General features: G+C 33.1%; 1 protein-coding gene across 2 annotated transcripts; it reads left to right on the plus strand.

Annotated features, from left to right (window-relative positions):
* Nucleotides 1–5,004: 5,004 nt before the first annotated feature.
* LOC18035777 (kinesin-like protein KIN-14E) lies at nucleotides 5,005–15,528 on the plus strand. 2 transcript variants are annotated; one of them, XM_024180319.1, is made up of 24 exons: nucleotides 5,011–5,200; nucleotides 5,678–5,893; nucleotides 6,170–6,242; nucleotides 6,412–6,543; nucleotides 6,625–6,863; nucleotides 6,971–7,298; nucleotides 7,763–7,862; nucleotides 7,948–8,129; nucleotides 8,257–8,372; nucleotides 8,581–8,683; nucleotides 9,827–9,979; nucleotides 10,185–10,331; nucleotides 10,436–10,636; nucleotides 11,018–11,182; nucleotides 11,268–11,372; nucleotides 11,473–11,610; nucleotides 11,701–11,895; nucleotides 12,022–12,148; nucleotides 12,270–12,472; nucleotides 12,564–12,746; nucleotides 13,014–13,109; nucleotides 13,550–13,747; nucleotides 13,987–14,258; nucleotides 14,720–15,528. In XM_024180319.1, exons 2-24 carry the CDS (start codon nucleotides 5,736–5,738, stop codon nucleotides 14,910–14,912), a joined length of 3,807 nt encoding a protein of 1,268 aa, XP_024036087.1. In that variant the 5' UTR covers nucleotides 5,011–5,200; nucleotides 5,678–5,735; the 3' UTR covers nucleotides 14,913–15,528. The 2 variants fall into 2 exon arrangements, with proteins under 2 accessions (XP_024036088.1, XP_024036087.1); XM_024180320.1 differs by lacking the exon at nucleotides 12,564–12,746 and having other exon boundaries at nucleotides 5,005–5,200.
* Nucleotides 15,529–16,927: the final 1,399 nt, after the last annotated feature.

The following is a 16,927-nucleotide window of genomic DNA, read 5'->3' on the forward strand; positions in this document are numbered from 1 at the left end:
ATTAATTGATTATCAGTAGAGAAATGCTCATAAAAGATAAAGGGACCGAAGTCTTTGTTGGATTGCAGCTTGCAGGAAGCAATTTATATATTGGACCGAGAAACCGATTCTTTTGTGATAGTAATTTTATAACAAAAATAAGGGTAAATTTCAGATTATTCCTTTGATGATTTTAAATTTTTTTTATAAGATTAAAAAAAAAAGAGATTAAAAATGGGGTAGGTTGATTTTTTTTTAATAAAAATAAAAGTAAATTAAAGTTTATAATAATGCAAAGCATTTAAAAATTTGTTATTTCATTAAAAAAAGTAATAGGCAACTTACCCAATTGTATATATACTAAAAAAAAATAAGTCTGCATATTGAACTATTTACCTTAGCTTAACCATAAGCTTTGAGCATGAGAGTTGCTCGGAAGACAATATGGTATTATCTTACTTAATAACGATACAACATCTAAAAAAAACTAATCAACCAGAGTAAAGACAAGCTACCTGAGACTATACCAAATGCAACCTGACTTTATCATACCTTATCACTCATCTTTAAACAACGAAACTTCTACTCTCGCCATCAAAGTATTTATCTTGTTGAGAAGTGACGACATGTAATTTCTTCGAAACACTATAACTTTAAAAAAAACTATATTGAAATGCTGGAACAGGCTCCTTAATGCTTTAGAGTCTCCTAAAAGCTATTCAAGTTTGAGAGAAAAGAAATGTCTCTTCTGAAATACAAGTATGCAACCCAAGAGGGAGGGTGAATTGGGATTCTAAAAAATTATTCAATTTATTAAAGAAAATCTTAATGCAATTATAAATCAAATTCAAAGCAATAACAATTAAGAATATCACAATATAAAAAGATAAGGGAAGAGGGATTCAAACACCGAGATTTTTACGTGGTTCGGCCAACCTCGTCTACGTCCACGCCTCCAAGCTTTCCGGGCTTGAGGATTCCATTAAGCAAGCCTCCAAGGCTTCAAATGCTTACACTTGACTTCCAAGGTGTCAATGGACCTTTATAACAAGAGATTATCCCCAATCTCTTAACCCAAGTGTATCTCAACACTTACAATCACTCAAAGTAAAAGATTACAAACTGTTTTGCCTCTCACAATATATAAGATTACACAATGATGCTTAATATGTGAATAGAAGAAGCAAGAATGTGTTCTAAGCTCTATGAAGATTGTATTCTCGAATATTAGCTCAAAATGGTCGTGTTGTGATCAGCCTCCTTTGAATTTGAATGAGCTTATTTATATTTGGAGCTGAAAATCTAGCCGTTACAAACTGTCGGACAGAAAACGGTTCGCCGTTAACCATTAACGGTTAACCGTTTAGGCTGGTCAAAGTTACCGTTGGGCCAAATTTCAAATAAACGGTTAGCCGTTTAGGCTTAACCTTTCGCCGTTAACTTCCAGAGACCTACAAGATAAACATTGGTTATCTGTTTACACCAAACGGTTAAGGACTTGCGTGAAGTGGCTTCTCTGGATATTATCGGTTAACCGTTTGAAATAAACGGATCGCCGTTTGTCTCCAGTAACCTGCAAAATGAACATCAGTTATCCGTTTTCATTAAGCGGTTAAGGGATTGCAAGAAGTGGCTTCTCTGGATATTATCGGTTGACCGTTTAAACTAAACGGTTCGCTGTTTGGCTTCAGTAACCTGCAAAACAATTTAGCCTTATCAGTTTTGGTTAATCAGTGATTCTGGACGTTATCGGTTAACCGTTTAAAATAAACAGTTCACCGTTAGGTTCTAGTAGCCTTCCCATCTTTGGTGTTTTCCGTTATTCATAAACGGCTAGAGCTTAGGCAATATGTTGCTCTCTGGTGCTAATCGGTTAACCGTTTAAAAGAAAACGGTTTACCGTTAATTTCCAGTAACCTTCCCATCTTTTATGTTTTCCGTTTTTCATAACCAGAATTGCAATTTTAAACTAGTTTTTGCAGAGAATCTCTTTCTAATTTGAAAATCCATCTTTTATGAAGAAATAAGGCAATGATTATAAGGGCTTTCGTTTATTAAGAAATAGCTCCAATATTTTTGTCAAAACCATATAAAATTTGTTATCATAAAAATCAATATTATTAACATATTCATGTTAACATCTTCTCGTAGACGTGAAAAGTGTAGAAGAAGAATCATAAAAAATGAAACTGGCAAGTTAAAAGGATTTTCTCATGAGAACATAGGTGTTGGACCAAAAAGCTAACGCTTAGAAAGTGTGATACATATTAATTACTTACTTAGTTTATGACAATAGATTTTTTAATTTCAAAAACTCTTATCATGAACTGAGGGTGTGTGGTGATATAAAAATTAATCACTTGCACCACCTCGAAGGGGTGAGGATCTCCAAGGGGGGAAATTGGATCCCTCAAAGGTAGGAGCAAAGATTACTAAGTGGGAATTGAGAATCCCTCAAGGTGGGAAATAAGGAACTATCAATCAAGGCCTTAGCTTGGTCAAAGACACTAAGCCAATAGAATGAGAATGTCAAGATAACACTTATCAATAGAAAAGAATCATCGAAACACAATAAAAATAGATAAATAAGTTGACTACCAAACCACCAAGTGCACGAAATTAAGGGCACGACCCGCACTCTTATAAACATGCTCCACTCTCTTCTCCTAACACTCTAAAGGTTGGATTAAGCTAGATGCTCCGCCATTTCACAACCTCCTAAAATAAAAGAAGTGAAACCATAATTGCCATGCATCACTTCATTCCCACAATTGATAGAGTTTATCACAAATCAATAACTCCTCACATTCACCAAAATAAGGCGACTTACTCACCAAAAATATGGTCTGCTGTAAATACTCTATTACTCTCTCAAAGAGAGGTAAGTTCATTAAAACTTCAATTGTTATGATTCAACTCGAATTCTTCAGGTACGGACTTAAGTATCGGAGTGGGATCGCCGGAAAACCCTTTTCTAGCTCCATTTCACTGCTTTTTGTTTGTCACTGTGTGTGCAAGCATACTTCCATCTATTGAACTTGGTTTGACCCCAGGCGGAAAAAAATTAGGTATCAACATTTAAGTCTTTCAAATTAAAGGCTTACCTAGGACTTTATTATATTAGTAGTAAATTAAAAATTAAATCATTTGAAGTTTGAAATGAGTATGAAATATCATGGGTATAAAAAAAAATTAGCTCCAAGAAGGGGATAGTAGTAGTCTAATCTAAAATTGCATATTCTAAATCAAAGCAAATGTTAAAAAATGAGTGAGAAAATAAAAATATAATTAAAATACAAAAAGACAACGGGAAAGAAAAGTGAATAATTAAAAAATAAACAAATGTTTTAAATTTTACTCAACTCAATTAACAAATTTTTTTAGTGTACATCCTAAACAAAAACATTATATAAAACAATACACACACACATACATACATACATACATACATGCATACATACATGCATACATACATACATACATACATACATACATACATACATACATACATATATATATTAGAAGTTTTTGTACTTTATATTAGTATGTGATTCCTTTTTTTTTCACAAGAACGAATTTTTAAAATTTTTTATATTTTATATTATAATCCAGTCAAATATCTAAGATCTTGATAAAAAATTTACAAATGGAAAATGTATTTCAAGTGAAGCGAAATAAAAAGATCTAATTTAGTGTGATAACACATTTGACAAACTGCCCAGAACAACGGGGCTCCCCCACCAGAACTCGCACTCAATCACGTTTCGTGAAACGACAATATTTCACTAAGAGTGCATTTGGTACACTGTATTGTATTATTTTTATGCTGGTATATTGTATTATGTTGTATTACATTAGCACTATATTATAACAATATTGTACAATGTTTGGTGCTACACTGTACTGTATTGATTTTTTTGTGATTAATTTAAATTAAATATTATACTATATTAATATATTATATTATATTAATATATTTAAACAGTATTAATATTTTATATTATTATTAATTTTAAATTAATATTATTCAAATTTATTCATATTTAAATATTTATTATTAGTTATAATAAATTGTAAATTCATTAATAAATTATAATTTAAAAATAAAATATTATATAATATCATATTAAATTAAAAAATAATATTTATTATTATTATTATAATAAAAAAATTAAAGTAAAAGCAAATGAAAAGTTGGAAATGAAAAGGAAAAAAAAAAAAAAGGAAAGACAGTCAGATTTAGCTAATGCCGCATTAAATTGGTCAATTATGCAGTATTTCTGTAACTTTTAACTTATTAAATATAGACTTGTATAAAGTTAATGCAATGAGAAGTTATAATGCAGCAACCAAACATGCCCTAAAAAAATATTATGACGGATGAGACTATATTTTACACGGTTGGTAATCCAGGTCCACAAGTGGAACTTTCTCATGACTGTCTTGATTACTTACGAGTTACTGTTGGCCTTTATGTCCGGTCCTTAATGCCTTAACCAATATAAATATAAAATCAAATAAAGTGATCCAGATTCCGTTTCTGCCCATGCCATTTTCAGATTTTCCTACAGGACGCGCACAACAGCACAAGCCGGCATGGCCGGCAATTGACCGATTGCTTCCGAGTTCCGATTTGGCATGATCACTGGTCGCTATTATAGTTTTTCTTACTAAGCTGACGCCCTCGCACGCTTTTGTATTTTTACCTTGTTTATTTACCATGTATTATGTAAAATTTTGGGACACGAAAAATGTTCCGAGGAATATTGGCCTACTTTGAGATGTCAGGAAGGGAAAAAATAAATAAAAAATAAAAAACGTCGGTTGTATGTAAAGCGGCCGTCCTGCTACTTGCGTGGACCATGAGGTGCAACGCAAGACGGGACGGGGCTAGTTACTTCCCAGGAACGAGGATTATTTTGTAAGTGTCGCGTTGACAGGTAAATGAGACTGTTTCCGCGAAGCATTTTTTAAAAACATAACAGGAGATTACTGTAATGCATTTAAAAGGAGTGTGGAAGAAGCCAAAACTTTTTCAACTTTATAGTAATAGTCTCGTGACTCATAAACCTGACCGTAGTGCTGCTTCTCTCCTTTCGCCATCCGTATTAATATTACTCAGAAATAATCATCTCTTTCTCTTCCACCTTTCTCCTCTTCTTGGACGAACTCGGATCTCTGAATCTCTGATTGTCATCTGTATTTGTTTTTCATTGTTAAGGTAAATAACATTAGACATTTTGCTGTTTCCTTGTGCTGCATTTTACAATTTTTTTTAAGAAAATGAGATAGAATACAAATCCGCGGATTCATTTTTATTTCTAAGGTTTGTTGTGAAGTTGGGCATCTTTTATTCATCTATTTGGAGTTCACTTTTGCAATTTGGAGGGTCGATCTATGAGGAGTTTCCGTCATTTTATGCTATTTATGCCTTGGAATTGAAATTTCTTTAGCTGCCGCTCGCACTTTTCTTTTTTCTCCGAGAATGAGTGTGGATCTCTAATCCCTCATCGTCCAGATTTGTCCTATTCTAATTCTTCAGCGCCAGCGGCCTCGATTATCCATTCCTTTTCTTTTTGTTTTATTATTATTTTTAATTTTGTTCTCTGTGAATTTAAGTTTTTCTCCCTATCAATATTGGTGCTTCTGTTGTAACTTCCACTCTGACTCTGACCTATGATTAACTCATCTTTTTCAGCTATCAAGATATAATTCAAGGAGCTCAGAGGAGGGACATTCTGAATTTTGATGATGAAATGAAAATTAATGTGCTGTCCACAATGGCCCAAAGTATGAGAACGACTCAATCTCCCTTTAGCTCTAGCCATGGAAATGACGAAACTCCTTTGCACAACTCTGCTGCTACTTCAAATGCAGATGAATACGACAGTGATGGCTCCAACTTTGCTCCACCGTTAGTCCTCGTGTCATATCAGTTTTTCTCTAGTGTCTAAAATCTGAGTTGAGCATGAGCCAATCTGGCCAATCTTCTTGATAACGTGTCTTTGGAGCTTTGCCATCTTTATTTTGCATTTTAGTTGAATATGTGCTGCTGAATTTAATTTAATCAACTCTTATGTGAGAAATTCATTTGTTTATACTAAGTGGATTACTATGAATGATTTGCTTTTCACTTCTGTAGGCTTTGTATGTTGACTTAACCACTATATTAATTTTTTTCTCCTTGCAGTACACCAGCAACACTCTCAATGGCTGTTCCTGTAGAACTTGCCACTGCAATACCCTTGATTGATCGATTCCAGGTGGGAAAATACTACTACAGCTGTTATACTGTTGCTGGTCAGGAAAAATCTACTTTCCACTTCAGTTTTGCTTTGTTAGATATAGAAAAATGACTGTTAAGCTACAATTTGCTTTAAGGACAATGGTTATTGAAAATTTGATGTTCCACTATGTTCTAATTCTATATAGGTAGAAGGTTTTTTAAGGATGATGCAGAAGCAAATTCAATCTGCTGGAAAGCGTGGATTTTTCTCTAAAAAATCTACAGGTGCCTATGTTCGAGAAAAATTCACTTTTGAGGATATGCTTTGTTTCCAAAAGGTAAAGGCATGATTATATATTCTTTTTCCTTTTTTTTTTTTTTTTTTTAAAATCAGCCCAACACATGGTTACATTGTACAGGATCCTATACCGACTTCATTACTTAAACTCAATAGCGACCTGGTCAGCAGAGCAACAAAATTGTTTCAGATAATACTGAAGTACATGGGAGTTGAATCATCAGATCGAGTAACTCCGCCTAGTTTGGATGAAAGGATCGATTTCGTTGGGAAACTATATAAGCACACTTTGAAGCGTGTAGAGCTGCGAGATGAACTCTTTGCTCAGATATCAAAACAAACAAGGAATAACCCTGATAGGTGGGCATAATTGTGATTTTTCCTTCTCATAATATGGGTCTGTAGTAGTTGGAGCTACGATTTTGGTCTATATGATTCTTGGTAATTTATTGGTTCTGACATTACAGGCAGTGCCTAATTAAAGCATGGGAGCTTATGTATTTATGTGCATCTTCCATGCCGCCTAGCAAGGACATGGGTGGTTATTTAACTGAGTATGTTCACAATGTAGCTCAGGGCATTATCATTGATTCCGAGGTTCAATCCTTGGCATTAAATACCTTAAATGCTTTGAAGCGTTCTGTTAAAGCGGGTCCCAGGCATACTATACCAGGTCGTGAAGAGATTGAAGCTCTTCTAACTGGTAGAAAGCTTACAACTATAGTATTTTTTCTGGATGAAACATTTGAAGAAATTTCATATGATATGGCAACAACAGTATCAGATGCTGTTGAGGTACTCTCCCTTTGATATTTATATTTACTACTTTTTCTGTTTTATGAAGTACATCAATGATTTATTATGTAATCTTCTTCTGTAATTTGAATTATTTTTTTTGATCCTTCAACTTCAATAAGGCTGTCTCATTGTTTATTTATTTAGATAACTCATTTCATGCCAGGTTTTTTTGGTTTCATGACTTGTCATGTGCTTGAATTGTCGACGCATGAAATGCCTAGATTGTCATTTTATTGGTTGATTTGCTAGCTGTGTCCTGGAAGTCATTTAATAGATCATTTTGCATTTTTTTGTATTTCTCTTTGTTAGTTAAACCAGAATGACAATTCATTTTCTTTTAGGCGCTCTATAGTTTTGCTTTAGAAAGTGCATCTTGACTGTTGATGGATATTTTATCCATTCCGATTTGTTTTTGTTTCAGAAAAAATTGCTGATACTAGTTAAATTCGTGCCCAATTCAGGAACTAGCAGGGATAATTAAACTGTCAGCTCACTCAAGCTTCAGTCTGTTTGAATGTCGTAAAGTTGTTACTGGCTCCAAGGCATCTGACCATGACAATGGTTTTTATTCTGACTTATCTTGAGTTTTTTTTTACCAAATGAGAAATGGAAATTGTCAACTAATGTGCTTTATATTGTCACATAGAGGAGTACATTGGGCTAGATGATAACAAATATATTGGGGATCTGCTTGCGGAATTCAAAGCGGCCAAGGATCGTAGTAAAGGAGAAATTTTGCACTGCAAACTGACATTTAAAAAGAAACTTTTTCGGGAGTCTGATGAGGCTATATCAGAACCGATGTTTGTCCAGTTATCATATGTTCAAGTATGTAATATTGGTTATAGTAATATTGACAAATTTAACTTGTGTTCTACAATGATAAGTCATGCTCATCTGAATCATGGGTTAAATTTATTTTCGGGGTTTGGTGATACTGATTTTTTTTTCACAGTTGCAACATGACTATGTGTTAGGCAATTACCCGGTTGGCAGGGATGATGCTGCACAGCTGTCTGCTTTGCAAATCTTGGTTGAGATTGGGTTTGTTGGCAGTCCTGAGTCATGCAAGTTAGTGGATCTGTTATTTTATTTTATTTTATTTTTCCCCTTGTATTTGGCTGCTAATTTTGCAAGTAAGCATGGCAGTCTTTGAGTTGTTGTTTTTAAATCATGGTAGTTAGTTAAAACATTAGTATAATTTTACTGGTGATTAAACTTTGAATATTTAGTAGTTCTTCCCTTCTATGTTTTATATTTTCTGGTTAATGCCTTTCAGCGATTGGACTTCTCTTCTTGAGCGATTCCTACCCAGACAAGTTGCAATTACCAGAGCAAAGCGGGAATGGGAGTTAGATATTCTTTCTCGTTACCGATCAATGGTAAGAACAAAATATTGCCAAGTAGTTTTCTATTGAATTATGCCCCAATCTCCACAGAGTTAGTACCTAAATCTTATTTTTCTATTTTGCTCTAATTTCATTATGATAGTTTCTTATGAAATTATCCTCCACTTTGTATTCTCAAGAGTTTCCATGAGGTTTGTTGGGGTTTTGCCCAAGTATCTTTTCTCATAGCTTTCATGTTTCCTTCTTCTTGCAACTCTTTTTCTTTTTGAGCAGTAAAACTTCTACGAAAAGTGGGGAAAAAAAGAGTTTCTTACAAATTAATTCAAATTAGTGGAGAAGCTGTCTGTATGATTTGTTTTTGCTTCTTCATATTTTTCTTTTTGTTATTTTCTTTTTTAGGCATAAAAATTTCTTTACAATTAGGAAAATATTTCATTAATTTATTAGTTACTATTTTTATATTTTGAATTTGAGAATATAAGACACTGTTAAGCTCCCTTAGCTTGGCCCTTCGAATCTACTTATAAAATCATGTCTTTGAATTTGGATTGGGTCTTTGATCTCAGTCTATATGGGATGTAGACTGTTGAATTCTTGTCTTGTTTTTTCTCTTATCATTTTTTTCCCATAATTCTAACTTTCTTAGTAAAGCTAAATTTTGAAGAACTTTTGTTATGATTTATATAATACGCACACATATTTTTCCATTGAGATTGAATGGTGATGGAATATGTCGATAAGTTAAACCTGAAATCTTTGCAGCTCTCTGCTGTCAATTTTAATTGTTGGAAATTAATTGGATGTGGACTTTGCTTCAAAGGTTGATATAGATGCGTGTGTAGGGTATCTGTTTCCAGCCAATAAATTATTATTCATTGGCTTACAAATCATTCCCTTCATCATGTGTGTTCATATATTTTTTAATATTGTTTAAATGACGAAGATAAATGATTCTTTTCTGGTTCTTCAAGAAGAGAAAAAAAAAGTAATAACTTAATGGACAGAAGGTGAAGTGGTCCAATTTCAAGTTATCCTCCTTTTTGACTGACTTGACTGTGCATTACCAGCCACCTTTTATGAATGTGCCAGACGTCTGAAAGATTTAGTGCTTTACTTTTTTGAACCATTCTTTAGTGAAAACTTTCTTCTCACGTGGACCGTTCTATTGCTTTGTAGGAACATTTGACAAAAGATGATGCAAGACAGCAATTTCTGCGGATATTGAGGACACTTCCTTATGGGAATTCGGTTTTTTTTAGTGTTCGCAAGATTGATGATCCTATTGGACTTTTGCCTGGAAGGATTGTCTTGGGAATTAACAAGCGAGGGGTGAGTCTTAAAAGTTTATTTTATATCACCTTAATCCATAATGTAGTGTGCACATTGTGAAATTGTTGCCCTTATAGATAAAGTATTTAGATATTAAATTTCACTCTTTTTAATACCCTACTGTTTGTAGTACAACTCAAGTTTTGTTTCTTATCAAAGGAAAATAAAAGTATTTGCATGTTAATATGTTTGTTTTTGTTTGTAGGTTCATTTTTTTCGTCCAGTTCCTAAAGAGTATTTACATTCTGCGGAGTTAAGGGATATAATGCAGTTTGGTAGTAGCAATAGTGCTGTCTTTTTCAAGATGAGAGTTGCAGGTGTCCTTCACATTTTTCAGTTTGAGACGAAGCAGGTTCAGGCGACTGCATACGCTTCATACTTGGCTTGGGGTTTCTAGACCTTTCAAATTCTTTTCCCATTTTGTGACCTGACTTACATTTCTCTATTTTTATGTAGGGAGAAGAAATTTGTGTTGCCCTTCAGACACATATAAATGATGTTATGTTGCGTCGCTACTCAAAAGCACGTTCTGCTGCTACTGGCTCAGTGAATGGAGACCTTTCGAACAATGTCAAAACTCATAGCATTGAATTGTTTGAAAAACGCATACAGGATTTGTCCAAAACTGTTGAAGAATCTCAAAGAAATGCTGATCAAGTAAGCTTATTAAGAACTCTACAAAACTTGATATTTTCCAATTAAGGCGCTAATCATTTGGAATTGCAATGCTACATCCAACCTAGGCCGTTGAAATTGGTTATCTTGGGAACCATAAACTTTCATCATTGTTGCATCTGAAATAATTGATTAGTTTTTCATCTCTTAAAAGTTCAGGTCTTAAAAGTTTAGTTTTCTTGTTGCTTGGAGAATTATTTATGAAGTCTTAAAAGTTTAGTTTCTTCTGGCTTGAAGAATTATTCATGAAGTCTTAAAATTTTTAGTTTCTTCTTGCTTGGACACTTATTTATGAACTCCTTATGTTATCTACTTCTCACATAATTAATATCTTGGATTAATGAATTAAATATGTTGATTTAGTTACTAGAAGAATTACACGAAAGGCAAAGACAAGAGGCAAAAATGCAAGAAGAACTGGACGACTTGAAAGATTCTTTGAGATTTGAGAAGCAGAAGTTAGCAGAAGTTATGGCCGATCATGATAGACTTAAATCCTTATGCGATGAAAAAGATACCAGTCTTCAAGTTAGTCAGGGTTAATTTTGTGATGTTAGTCATTTTGTTAAACCTTTTTTTTTCAACTTTTTGATTTTATTGATGTGTATTTCAGGTTGTATTGTTGGAAAAAAGGAGCATGGAAGCAAAAATGGCTAAATTAGGAAATCAAGAATCTGAAAACAATGCTGAAAAGAATTTGGTTTTGACAAACAACCAGGTTGAGTATTATAAATGCTAATTTTAATGTTATCAATTCAGATGTTGCTAGAATTGTGACCAATAAGTTGATTTTGATCTGTGAATCATAAATAATGCAGACATTACATGAGCTTCAATGTGAATTGAAAATTTGCAATGAGGAGTTGCATGCAGAAAAAGAAAATGTAAAGAAATTTTTAAATGAGAAAGTATTACTAGAGCAAAAGATTTCCAAACTGGAGAAGAAAACTGAAGAGGTAATATTGTTAATGCTTAAATTTGGTTCTGAAAATGCATATGTAATGCCTCAAAATGATATAGGTTGGATGGCAATGGTTTGTATACAGATGGAGATTCTTGAGAAAAGTTTTGAGCAAGAACGTAAGGCTTTAAAGCTCCAAGTGTCTGAACTTGAAAGAAAGTTGGGAGAGGCCACACTAGATTTGGCTACGCTTAAGTCAACTCTTGCATCTAGGAACATGGATTTAGCCGGATTAGAGAGTCACTTGAAGGAATTAGAGGAGTTGAGAGAAATGAAAGAGGTAATCATTTTTCAGTGTTTACTTTTACCATAAGAGATTTGTTCAATATATGTGCCTTTTTTTCATATAATATATATTTTTCGAAGTAAAATCATTCTCATCTAACAAGTTGTTCCATGCTTCTAGGATATTGATAGAAAGAATGAACAAACTGCTGCCATTTTGAAGATGCAAGGGGCTCAACTTTCTGAGTTAGAAGTACTCTATAAAGAAGAGCAAATTTTAAGAAAACGTTATTTTAACACTATTGAAGGTTGGTATTATATATGGTGCTAATGGAAGCTATAAATATTGTGCTGTTTATGGATAGTGATGCATTATTATTTCATTTTCCTGCACCGAGAAATCACTAGCTCATCATTTTATAATTTCAGATATGAAAGGCAAGATAAGGGTTTATTGTCGTTTAAGACCTTTAAATGAGAAAGAGGATGCTGAAAAAGAAAGATATGTGCTCACAAGTCTAGATGAGTTCACCGTAGAACATCCATGGAAAGATGATAAGGTAAAGCAACATATGTATGATCGAGTCTTTGATGGCTATGCCACCCAAGAAGATGTATTTGAGGATACTCGGGTAGGTTTGATTGAAATTAACAATTTATAACTTATTTTGTAATGTGTGTATAGATTAGAATTTCTGAATCAATTTACCATGGATATTGCAGTACCTGGTGCAATCTGCTGTTGATGGCTACAATGTTTGCATATTTGCTTACGGACAAACTGGGTCTGGAAAGACATTTACAATATATGGATCTGAGTGCAATCCCGGAATTACACCCCGAGCTATCTCAGAACTTTTTAGAATTTTGAAAAAGGAAAACAATAAATTTTCATTTTCATTAAAGGTAATTGGTTTAGATATCATACTGTGAATATAGATAACTTGCCAGATTATTTTTGGGAAAAACTATGAGAAATTATTAACTCTTGGAAATTCTATGCTCCTGTCCATCATAAGATGATTATATACAAAGTTGATTTTGGCTTGAATTAGATGTTTATATAGCTAGACTAACATTTTTTATAGACTGATAAATCTCATTATGTATTTGTACATGTAAAAAATTTATTTATCTTAATTAGCACTTTAAATCGTTCATCAAATATTACAGGCATATATGGTGGAGTTGTATCAAGATACACTTGTGGACCTTCTATTACCAAGGAATGAAAAACGTCTGAAATTGGAAATTAAGAAAGATTCAAAGGTAAATATTTCAATCCTGACGTTGTAGTAGTGTAGATGCTAAATCATTTATGTTGGTTTTGGTATATTTGGAACGAGAGGAATAGTTGAGCCTTTGACAAAGTTGAGTCTTTGATAAATTAGAACAAAGATAACACATGTGGAATTTGTTCTTATCATTTTTTTCCCTTTTTTTGGTTATATTTTAAAAAATTTCTTCGCATATTAGATTTTAGCAATACTTGTTTTTTTCTATTTCGTCTTTGTTTTTTTTTTTTTTTTTTTTTTTTGGGGCATTGTCAATATCTGAGAGGTTAATAATCTCTTAAAAATTTTGTACTTAAAAACAATTGTTTTTCTTCCTTGTCATTTCTACATTTCACTTTAGGTTCAGTCTATATATTTGAATGATATGATTTTTGCTTAGCAGTCCTCATTTATTGGTTCATTTATGATGTTTAGGGTATGGTGTTGGTCGAAAATGTCACAGTTGTACCGATTTCAACATTTGAGGAAATTAAAAGCATTATTCAAAGAGGATCTGATCAAAGGCATACTTCTGGGACTCAGATGAATGAAGAAAGTTCAAGATCTCATCTTATACTTTCAATTGTAATTGAGAGTACCAACCTTCAAACTCAATCAGTTGCAAGAGGAAAGGTATTATTGATTTTAATGTCATTATGTAATTTGATCAAATCATGGATATGTCTAAATGCTTTAGATTCACCAAAAAAGTATGTGCACTTACATCTACTTGTTATTTTGCATGAAATAGGTAGAAGCTTGTATGTGCTACTTATTTGAGTACATGATACTGTAGATTTGGGAAATTGTTTTTAGCTGATGAATTAATTTTTTATTGTTAAAATGTGCCTGATTCAACACCTCATTTGCAGTTAAGTTTTGTGGATCTTGCTGGTTCTGAAAGGGTGAAGAAATCAGGCTCTTCTGGTAATCAACTCAAGGAAGCTCAAAGCATCAATAAATCACTTTCAGCCCTCGGAGATGTTATTAGTGCTTTATCTTCTGGCAGCCAACATATTCCCTACAGGAATCACAAGTTAACGATGCTAATGAGTGATTCACTTGGTGGAAATGCAAAGACGCTTATGTTTGTAAATGTATCTCCAGCTGAATCCAATTTGGAAGAGTCGTACAATTCTCTAACGTATGTTTTTCTTTTATCATATATGTTTATGTTGCTCTTTTTCTATTAAAAAAAATTGTGGCCACAATAACAATGTTCATATGCATCTGATTTGGTCAATACTACTGGCATCTATACTAGTTTTAAAGAGTTCCGATTTATTATAGTGTGCTTGAGGAGACTGATGAGTGTGAAATATTGTTCTGCAAGGCAAAATAATGCCTCAACATTGTTGTTTAGTTGCTTAATATCTTAATCTTATGGACCCTTTGTAGTTTATGTATAATCTATTTTAAGTTGACTCTGAATCCCATACATTTTGATATCACATTCAGGAGGTAATGCTATTTCGTGTACTATCTATCAAAGTAATAAATTTATTTTAGTTTTTATGATTTTTCTCCTACTGATTTGGCTTCTGTTCAAGTACCTTAAAGCTTCTTATTTTTTGACCTCATTGTGTACTTTTCCTATGTCAATAGGTATGCATCAAGAGTTCGATCAATTGTGAATGATCCAAACAAAAATGTTTCATCCAAAGAAGTAGCTCGCTTGAAAAGATTAGTTGCATATTGGAAGGAGCAAGCAGGCAAAAAAGGCGATTATGAAGAATTAGAAGAGATTCAAGAAGAACGTCTACAGAAAGATAGGACAGATAATCGTCATTCATTGTAGAGTTTGTAGCATGTTAGTTGATGATAGGCTTTTAAACAATGATAATCTTGCAGATTGTTGAATAGAAATTTATGTCATGTTGGCTACAGGGGTTTGGCTATATATCTGCATGTGCGGCGGCTAAAGTAGGCTGGTTTTGATGATTCCCTTGAAGATTCTGCTGGTTGGATTTGCTTTGCTGGCTTAGCACCTCAGTTGTATAGTTTGCATGATCCGTATATATGTAAGATATTAACCTCATCTTCTCCAACATATAGCCTCAAACATTTCTTCTTTTTTTTTCCCCTACTTTGATGGAAGGATTCGACGAACATGTTGGAGCATGTGGCAACTAATAACCTCTATCCCATAGTTGAACTTAAGTGTCTCCCACTTGTTGCCATGTTTATTTTTTCCTTCTTTTTTTTTTTCCCCTTCTTGTAATTCATTAGAATCAGTTGATTGATTAACGCAAAATCAACTCGGTTCTTCAGTTCTTTGGTTGGGCTTTCTTCTTCCTTATTTTTTATTGACTCTGCTTTTTAGCCCAAGTTTCTTGTTGTAAATCGTTTTACAATTGGTTGGTGAACGATTCCATGGCTCCTTAGTTTGAACCAAGAAGAACGATTCGGAGTTCTAAGATATCAAATTTTATTTTGGCTAACATCATTTGTTGAGCTTAATACAGGTCATTTGGTTAATGAAAAAGACCTAAAGCCTCATTGGTTTGTGATGTGTAAGTCGAAGGCTGAAGATGTGGATCCCTCGTTTTTTCACTGTAATATGGCATTAACTAGGTGGTTTAAGTTGCTCGTGCCCAGAAGTATTTGCTGGGTGACGTGAATACAAGTTCTTGTTTATAGATTGTTTTAATGATCCCGAAGGATATAAAAAGTACGGGTCTCATGAAATTGTTGTGTCGTGTTAATTTTTCTTGGGTGATTTCATTGGAGAGGAATCGAACTTCTGCATTTGCAAACGATGATATCTTTGATTTCCTTTCTGGAAATTAAAGCGCTTTTCTTGAGTCTCTAGTTTTCAATTTCTACTGTTTCAAATTCTCTTGAGACCGTTCTATTCTTGAAATTACTACAAATTCAGCATCCATTTACATTTTCTTGCTTGTTGTAACGTCATTTTTTTTTTAAATAAAAAATATTTCATTCGTCCGGAGCCTATGGCTTTTGGCGAGCAGTCCAACACAATCTCAAATTCTTGATCATTTTTCTTTTTAATTCACTAGAAGAATTAAGGTTATTTGAACCCGATTTTCAATTTTACTTCTGCGAACAAAGATAAGATTGACGCAAAATGTCATATCTTTTGCGACTAAAGTTGTTTTTCCCGCTATATATATTTTTTGGGGACCAAATCATGATCGGCAGCAAAAGAATTTACAATTTTTCTAGGGACCAGCAGAACTAAATCAGAACTAAAAAAGTACCGGTTCAGTTTGGTATGTTTTCTTAGGAAAAATTGAATAGTTTGGTTCGAATATTTCGGTTCGGTTTTCTATTCAAAACTTTAAGTTCGAAAACTGAACTAAAACACCAAAAAAATTAAAATTAAAGTTATGCCACGTAACATTATTTGACTGGTGAAAACACATTATTATTATTATTATACATGTGCATGCTCCATAACATTAATCTGTGTGTGTTTATATATACACGTTATTAACACAAATCCAAACCCTAGCCTCAAATGCAAACCGCAAGCCATTCATGTCTCATTTCTTCCCACTAACTGTAAAGCTCCATTCAAATCCTCACACCTCATAAATGAAATCAACAATCCTAGCCCCCAAAACCAAAACCAAAATCCTCACAAGTCTTTTTTTTATATTACAAACCTAAGGTTTGTTTGATATTGAGGTTAGGTAGTTGTACTTTGAAATGTATAAAAATAAAGTGTTTGGTAAACATTAGGTGTTATAGCTTAAAAACTACGTTGATTTAATTTTTCACTTGTATAATAATAAATTTATTATATTTTTAATAATTTTATCAAAATTATTATTTAAAATTTATATTCAT

Source organism: Citrus clementina, unplaced genomic scaffold (genome assembly GCF_000493195.1).
Source record: "Citrus clementina cultivar Clemenules unplaced genomic scaffold, Citrus_clementina_v1.0 scaffold_7, whole genome shotgun sequence".
In the NCBI taxonomy this organism is placed as follows: Eukaryota; Viridiplantae; Streptophyta; class Magnoliopsida; order Sapindales; family Rutaceae; genus Citrus; species Citrus x clementina.